The sequence below is a fragment of the Accipiter gentilis genome, chromosome 36 (assembly GCF_929443795.1).
Source record: "Accipiter gentilis chromosome 36, bAccGen1.1, whole genome shotgun sequence".
Classification (NCBI taxonomy): Eukaryota; Metazoa; Chordata; class Aves; order Accipitriformes; family Accipitridae; genus Astur; species Astur gentilis.
The window spans coordinates 1,628,596-1,637,003 of NC_064915.1; the positions used below are offsets into that span (position 1 = coordinate 1,628,596).

General features: G+C 54.4%; 1 protein-coding gene across 1 annotated transcript; it reads left to right on the forward strand.

The window, feature by feature from the left end:
• The first annotated feature begins 85 nt into the window (after window positions 1–85).
• LOC126034918 (E3 ubiquitin-protein ligase TRIM41-like) lies at window positions 86–8,403 on the forward strand. The gene is made up of 6 exons (XM_049792832.1): window positions 86–1,240; window positions 2,944–3,039; window positions 3,485–3,715; window positions 4,395–4,417; window positions 5,182–5,309; window positions 5,912–8,403. Exons 1-6 carry the CDS (start codon window positions 311–313, stop codon window positions 6,427–6,429), a joined length of 1,926 nt encoding a protein of 641 aa, XP_049648789.1. The 5' UTR covers window positions 86–310; the 3' UTR covers window positions 6,430–8,403.
• Window positions 8,404–8,408: the final 5 nt, after the last annotated feature.

The window sequence follows — 8,408 nt, forward strand, 5'->3', positions numbered from 1 at the left end:
AGCCCGGTTGGGCCTTGGGGTGTAGTGGGGTGGGGAGCGGGGTCAGGACCGGTTGGTGGAGGCAGGAACGGGGCCAGTCCCCGGTTTTGGGGGGACGGGGGTGGGGGTAGAGCAGTGCCCGGCCCTGGAGGTGGAGGCGGGGTGGGGGGGAAGAGGAAGCGACACCCCAAAGCTTTGGTGGTATCTGGGTGGGGACCGGCCACCCTTCTGGGTTGGAGCTGGTGCCCACCCCCGTGCAGGGAGCAGCCGGGGGTCGACAGGGAGCTCAGGGCCCTGTGAGGAAGAGGAGAATCTCTCGGCTTCCTCCTCCATGGCAGCCACAGCGGTTATAGGCGATGGGGTCCCTTCGGGGGGCTCCAGCGGGCGGCTGAACCCGGTGGAGACACTGCAGGAGGAAGCCATTTGTGCCATCTGCTTAGACTATTTCGTGGACCCTGTTTCCATCGGTTGCGGGCACAATTTCTGCCGCGTCTGCATCTCGCAGCTGTGGGGTGGTGAAGCCGAGTACGAGGTGGCCCCAGGGGCTGCGGCGGTGGGCGGTGGAGAGGTGGGGATGGGCGATGTGCTGGAAGAGGATCTGGAGGATGAGGAGGATGAGCTGGATGAGGACGAGCTGGATGTGGAGCAGGAGGAGGAGGAGGATGGCGGTGCAGAGGAGGAGGAAGACGACATGTGGAGTGAGGAAGAAGACGACGCTGACCTGTGGGAAGATCCCGTGGAGGAGGACATGTGGGATGGTGGGGTTGGGGAAGAGCTTTACTTTGGGGACGAGGACTATGATGAGGATGTGATGGAGGAAGAAGACGTGGAGGAAGAGGAAGAGGTAGAAGAGGAGGAAGAAGAGGTGCAGACACCTCCTCCCCCTGTCCTGGCCACGCGGCCTCGACGCCTCCAGACCTTCACCTGCCCGCAATGCCGAAAAACCTTTTTCCAGAGGAATTTCCGACCCAACCTTCAGCTGGCCAACATGGTGCAAATCATCCGACAGCTGCACCCGCACCCCCAGCGCCTCGTGCCGCCTGCTGCTGGTCCCTCAGTTTCGGGAGCCGCGGTGGGGGTCCCAGGGGTCCTGGTAGCAGTGGGGGGTCAGGGACCACCAAACTTGTGCGAGAAGCACCAGGAACCCCTCAAGCTTTTCTGTGAGGTGGACGAACAAGCCATCTGCGTGGTGTGCAGGGAGTCGCGGAGCCACAAGCACCACAGCGTCGTCCCTCTCGAGGAGGTTGTGCAGGATTACAAGGTACGAAGGTTTCAGGGTCGGGATAACGGGGTAGTTTGGGGTTGTTGGTTGTTTTTTTTTTTTAGGGGGGGAAGACAGCTGTCAGTGCCCAGTAGGAGCTGATGGCGCAGGCTGGGTTGTGCTGGCGGCAGGCAGACGGCGTTGGGTGGTTGGAGGCGGTGTACGGGTGGGTCTTGCTGGGCTGGTTCGGCGAGCAGAGGGGGGTTGGGGACGAACGGGCTGCGTGGGCTGGGGTGCAGGAGGCCAGAAAGCCACAAAGCTGGCGGCTGGGTTGGGTTTGGATGGGGAGGGTCCAGTTAACCGCAGAGAGGGAGGTTTGGGGACCAGGCGGTAACAATGAAGGCAAAGCTAGCTGGATTGGGGAGAAATAATCCTGTTGAGGAGCTCAGCTGGTCCCGCTGGGCTGGTTTTGCGTGAAACCCCTTCAGGCTGTGACGGGTTGAAATGAGCACCCATGTTGTGGTGGGTCCATGCCTTACAAAGCCCTTTCCAGGCGGCTCTCCAGCTCACTCAGCCCAGGCGGTACCTGCCTGAGGGTCTTCAGAGCCTGACCCCGAATCCCCCGCAGCAGAAACTCTTCGTTAGGAGTTTTAACGAGGCAGCTTTCCTGTCTCAAAGGCGTTGCTTCCCGCTTGGGTGAGACCTGGAACCCTGAAACCAAGCACGGTGGGGATGTTGCTTGCTGGGCCCTTCAGGCTGCTGCTTAACTCATCTCTTGCAGCTTCGGTTTCTCTGCGAGGTCATGTCTCGCTTTTTGGGGTCTTCTGGAAGAAAGGAGTGTGGGTTTTGGTTCATTTAATATCCAAAGGTGTCTTGGAGGAGTTGCTGCCGCATGTGGTCGCGTCTCGCCTCATCCTCCCTTGCTGGAAGCTCTCCGGAGCTCTGGCCGTGGTGATATATTGGCAGCTCCCATAGGAGTTGGCACCCTTTGAGCCCCTTGAGGTTTTGGTGGGTGTTTCGTAGCCAGGAGGAGGCTTGGGGAGATGGAGGTGGTTTGGGGTGGGGGGGAAGGACAGCAGTGGGGTGTATCGTCCCTGTGTTGGGCTGTTTTGTGATGGGTGTTGGAGCGTGGCCAACAGCGCTGTTTGCTCTTGGGTCATCTCAGTTTTCCCCTTTCCTTTGCTGTGGGAAAGATGCTGCAAATACTCAAGGAGGCAGAAAAAATAAATTTCTAAAAGGCAGAGCTGTTTGTGAAGGGCACAGGGAGCATCCTGGGAGGGCGGCAAGGTGGAAGTTGTTGGTTTTTTGGGAAATGCCAAAGCTTATTCAGCACAGGGAATCACAACTGATGAAGCAGGTAGCGGTTTCATCACTGGCTTAAGCTGATCTAGGACCATGCTGCTACTGAAAGGCGCAGCCCAAAAAGATGGTCTAAGCCTGCCCTAGGTTTGTGCTGACTTTAGGAGCACAGATCCCTCTCTGGGTCCTGATCCCAACCCAGCGGGATGCCTGTACGATGGCTCGAGCCACACATTGAACAGTTTGTGCTTGGTGACTGTGGATCTGGCGTTTGCGGATGTTCCCCAACCTGAGTGGGGCATGGGTTTTGGCTTTCTAATTAAAACCAATTTCCAGAATGAGCGCTTACGGAAAGTGGTCTGAAATCTGGTCTCAGCCCTGCCATGGAGATAGGGACCAAAAGAGGAGAGGAAGGAGGGGACTGCCTGAGCCAAGGATGCTTGAGATGTATTTCTTTCTCACAGAACAAACTCCAGAGCCACCTGGAGCCGCTGAAGAAGAAGCTGGATGCAGTCCTGAAGCAGAAATCCAACGAGGAGGAGAAGATCACGGAGCTGAGGGTAAGAGCCAGCTGCTCCTGGCGCAGTGGATGATCCTGCACATGAATCCTTTCCAAACGTATTCATTTCCCATTTCTCTTGCCTTCCACTTTTCACCCTGCCAAAAAGTAATCAGCCCTCAGCTAAGGAGGATGCTGAAACGCCAGTGCTGGGAGGGTTTCTTGGCCTGAAGTCTGGTGAGGGGGATGAGCAGGGAAGCTTATTTCCCCCCCTCTGCCTTGTAGATATGAGTTCTCACAGAGGTGTTGCGGTCCCTTCGCTGCAGTTGTTGGGATCACAAGGGCTGCAAGTTGTTTCCCTGCTGAATTAGAGCTTAATTAGTGGGGGGAGTTTGTGCCTGAATGCGTTGTGGGAATTGGTAGCCTCAGAGAGAGAACAAATCAATGTCCTTTGGGTCTGCTACTTGAGCTAAGGATGCCTTTCCTTCCTCTTTCCCACTCCGCAGGACAAGATGAAGCTGGAAATCAAGGAATTTGAGTCAGACTTTGAGCTGCTCCACCAGTTCCTCATTGGGGAACAGGTCCTGCTGTTACACCAGCTGGAGGAACGCTATGAGAGCTTGCTGGCCCGTCAGAGCAGCAACATCAGCCAGCTGGAAGAGCAGAGTGCTGCCCTCAGCCGGCTCATTGCCGAGGCAGAGGACAAAAGCAAGCAGGACGGGCTGCAACTGCTTAAGGTTTTTTGGTTTGGGATTTTTTCGGGAAAAGGGGAGAGTCGCAATCAGGGATTCCAGGAGGATCCCCGCTGCTGTGCCAGGCGAGGCCTCTCTTAGATGTTTTTGAACCTTCCCAAAGAGCTGTAAACTCGGATGATTCATGTAGTTGATCTCCGGACCATGAACCCTCGCTCAGCTCTGTGCCGGCAGCTGTAGGAACTCTGGCCCTGCTTTATGGCCAGGAGATAATGTTAGTGGGTGAGAATTAAGCAGAGCTGCCAAGAGGGGAGCAAACCTTGCTTCTAAAAGGGTCTTCCTCACGGGAGAGTGCCCTTACCCAATGGCTAGATCCTTCCCCATCCCTCTGGTCAGGGATCCCGCAGTGTCTGTGGGACCACAGAGGGGGAAAAACGGGATGCTCCAAGAGATTTGGGGCTTGTTAGTATGGCTGTATTAATGGGAAAAGCCTCTACCAAGGGGTGAATCCATGGGATATGTCTCTGTGGGATATTCCCATCACCTGACCATAGGATGGGACTCATCCTGTCTGTTGGGGTGGTTGGCTCGTTGCAGCTCGGCTCGGTGCTGAGCTGTGGCTGCTAAGAGGATTTGTGTGAGCTACGGTGGGATCGGCCTCAGTCCTCCCTAATCTTTTCTTTCTCTTTCTCCCCACTTCCCACCCCACTGCCTCCTTTTGCAGGACATCAAAGGCACTTTTATCAGGTCAGTGACTTTCTGTTGACATCTTCTGGTTGTAAATAGCTTTTGTGGGGAAAAAAAACCAAACCATGAGCTTTTGTTTTAAACCTCATGTGGCGGTGGGCTCTTTTCCAGGCCGGGGTTGGGTAAAGTGAGGGAAAGCTTGGTTATGTCTGGTGTCAAAACAAACGTGATGATGGGAGCTCCTGGTTGATGTCCCAGTGGGGTAGAAATGGGATTTTGGAGGATGACTGGGGACCTATGGGAGAGGAGAAAGAGGGAAGAGATCTCGGAGTCCCTCACAGCACCTGGCAGCCGCTTTTTGGGAGTGGAGCTGGGTGTGCCTGTGCAGACCTCATGCCCTGGGGAAGCAGGAGCCTGCTGGTAAGTCTGGAAGGATGGTTTATTTTGGTGTCATTGTCCCCCCCACACCCCCCATCTTTAAATCAGACAAGCAGCTGCTCTTCTAAATCAGCCTCCAGCTGCTTGCTGGCAGGTAATGGGGCTGTGTCAGAACATGGTCCAGCTGTCTCCAGTGCTGGGTGGATGCAGTTCCATCCCTGCCCGAAATTCGGCCGCTTCCTGTGGCCGAGACAGGGTGGGGACCGCTGGCTGTGCCAGCGTAACCGGTTCGGCCGATCTCTGCCCTGCTCTGGGTTTTTTGACTGTGTGTAGGGCATCCAGTTTCTCCTGTTGTGTCTCTACCTGCCCCCTGAGCACACCAAATCCCCACCTTTTTTTTTTTTTTGTTCCCCGCCCCCCCCCCCCCCCCCCCCCCCCCCCGGCAGATGCGAGAACATCAAATTCCAGGAGCCCGAGATGGTGCCGGTGGACGTGGGGAAAAAATACCGCAACTACTTTCTGCAGGACGTGGTGATGAGGAAGATGGAGAAAGTCTTCAGTAAAGTCCCTCAAGGTGAGTGAGACCTGGCTCCTCTGCCCAAGGGGATGATGTGGCTTCTCAGGGAGCTCCTGGGGAACAGACACTGGTCCTTCCCCACCGTCCCAGGCTGGGATCGCTTGTGTTTCCCGACTTGTTGAGGTTCCCCCTGCTCCAGCTCTGCCTCCCCACATTTCCACCCCCTTTTTCTGCCAGTTCCCTCAACACTGGCCTTTTCTCTCCTTCCTCTCCACCCTTTGCCTCGTCCTTTGATCTTGATTGTCCCCTAACATGGCTGTCTCCTCTTCCCATCCCCAAAACAGAGCTGGATCCAGAGTCTTTGACAGTTCTGTATGAGGCTGGGATGGGACTTAGCCCAGAGTTAAAAGAAATTGGGGGATTAGAGGAGTAAAAAGAAACTGGGGGGCTTAAAGAGGTTTAATTCTATCCCAGCCAAAACCAGTACAGACCTATGGCATGGACTATCAGTCATGGTAGCCACTGGTGCTGCAGGCATGCATGGGGGTGAGGATTTGGAGTTGGGAGCTAAGAGAAGGGGGAAAAAAAATCTTGGGATTGGGATCTACGGGGAGATAGGGGTGACCAGCAACCCCTCAACATCCCCATCTCCCTTCCAGCTGACGTGACCCTGGACCCTGACACAGCCCACCCTCGCCTGAGCCTCTCCCTGGACAGACGCAGTGTCAAACTGGGTGAACGACGCCAGGATCTACCAGACAACCCCAAACGTTTCGATTCGGATTATTGCGTGCTGGGTTCCCAGGGCTTCACCACCGGCCGTCATTACTGGGAGGTAGAGGTGGGAGGCCGACGAGGTTGGGCGGTGGGCGCAGCCCGTGAAACAGCTCGTCGCAAAGAGAAGACAACGGGTCCTCACCAGAAACGAGAAATTTGGTGCGTGGGCACCAACGGGAAGAAGTACCAGGCGTTGACGGCCACAGAGCAGACAGCCCTGTCACCCAGTGAACGGCCCCGACGCTTCGGCGTGTACCTGGACTACGAGCGGGGTCAGCTCTGTTTCTACAATGCTGAAAGCATGACCCACATCCACACCTTCAACGCCTCCTTTCATGAGCGCATTTTCCCTTTTTTTCGCATTTTGGCCAAGGGCACCCGCATCAAAATTTGTGCCTGACCAGCAACTCCCTCACCCTCCCTGCCGGTCACCTCTTCCTATGCCGGATCCGGCCTTGCACACAGCCACGCTCTTTTTCCCCCCAGCCCCTGCCTCCCCTCAATCCCTCAGATCCTATTTTTGGGATCCAACGCTGCACTTGTCGTCTTGTACCTGCTTGCTCACCCCAACCTCCTGCCAGCTCCTCCCCAGGATCTCGCTGCTGTGCCGATCCAAAGCCGGTATGGTTTGGGACAGGGATGGAGGCTGCCTCAGAAGTGTTTTTCACTTTGGCTCCTGCTGCAAGGAGCTTCTCTCCCCTTTGCCCAGTCGACACCCAGCTTTCCACTTGTTTTCCACCCACAGTTGAGGTTTGAGGTGCATTTCGGCTCCCTTCAGACACGGGGGCCCACATGTTGCGGGGGAGCGAGTGTTCTTGGCTTCTTGAAACTCCTGTCAGTCATCTTCCCAAAAATCATCGGCTTTTGTATCCCAGTTGCGCCAAGGTGCCTGCGATTTCTTGGGATTCACCTTTTGAGCATTTTCAGACCCCAGTCGGGTGTTCGGACCTGGAGTCAGACCTGTTTTGACCTGCAATCTGTTCTTTCCTTGCCCTCCTCCTTTTTCTTTTTTTTTTTTTGGGGGGGGGGGGTGTCTCTGATCTAACACCACCCCCCTCCCTGCCATTCCCTTTGTAACCATTATCTTGTGGGCCTGGCACTTTATTGGGGGCTGAGGAGGGTGCAAAGAGCTGGTATTCTCCTCCAGAGCTGGAACATCCCAGCCATGGGGGTAGAAACTGGCCTCCTCGTTTCCCCTTGCAGCTTGAGAGCTCTCAGAGATGGGGGTATTTATTATCTCTTCTCCCCCCTGCCCCCCCCCCTTATTTTGTTTTCTCAGCTGCTGTTGAGTTTCCAGCTGAATCCTGTCCCACTTGAGAGACTCTTGACCGCACCAGTTGTGTTTTATTCTTCTTTTTGTTGGTGGATTGGTATTATTTTTTTTTTCCTGTTGGCATTACAGAGCTAGTTCAAAATATTTTTGGCTAAAATGAGAATTAAATGGAGATTTAGTTTTATGAAATGTTAAGAAATAATAATAAAGAATAAGGTTGTAAACCTGAGTCTCTGGCTTACTGAGGAGGCTTGAAAGATCTGGGAGCCATTTCCAAACAAGTCTGGCTTAAACTGTACACTGGAGTTGGGGTCCAGGTCCCCCACAACCTGCCTGGCCTTCCCGTTACCCCATCATCCCAGTAAGCACATGCCCTTTTAGTCTTGCCTTGTTAAATCTGGACCTAATCCTTCCTAATTAATTAAGTCACACCCAGAGCTGTGAGTGTCCATATCTGTTGCTGAAGTGGCTGACTTGTATCTGCCTTGAGCCCATGATGGGCAGCATCCAACAGCATCACCAAGGGACCAAAGTCTCTTTCAGTTTGGTGACACTTGCAGGTCTGCTGGCCAGGAAAAGGCAAAAAAAAAAAAGTCCTGAATGGCTGTCTGTGCACGGGTGTGGGGCCTGGAGGCTCCTGGTGTGAGAAGTTCCATGTGAAAAACCTCTCCATTAATGGCTGCTCTGAAAATCCCCAATGGACGATGATGCCCTGAAGGTCTCGCTTTCGTAACCACCACTGCTGCTTAAATTTATCTACTTTCTGGGTTTTTCTTGGGAATTGCATTTGTTTTCCCACATCTGCAGGTTTTTTGCAGCGACACCGTGTGTGGGAGAAGAAATACCAAGTCCCCTTGTTAGCCAGGACAGATAAGATCTTCCAGGCCCCACCATGCTGCCTGCAATCATGTCTTTCTTTCCCTCCACTATTATTTTTCTGCATCACAGGTTTCTAACTCGTGAGCCAATTTGTCTCCCCTAGCTCTCAAAAAATTCTGCTGGTCCACCCATCCTCATCCCTAAGCCCTGTCCCACCACCATGTCCCCAACCTTGAAGGCATGAGGACAAATTTTTGTGGACCTAAAGCCCCTTCCCATCAGGGATG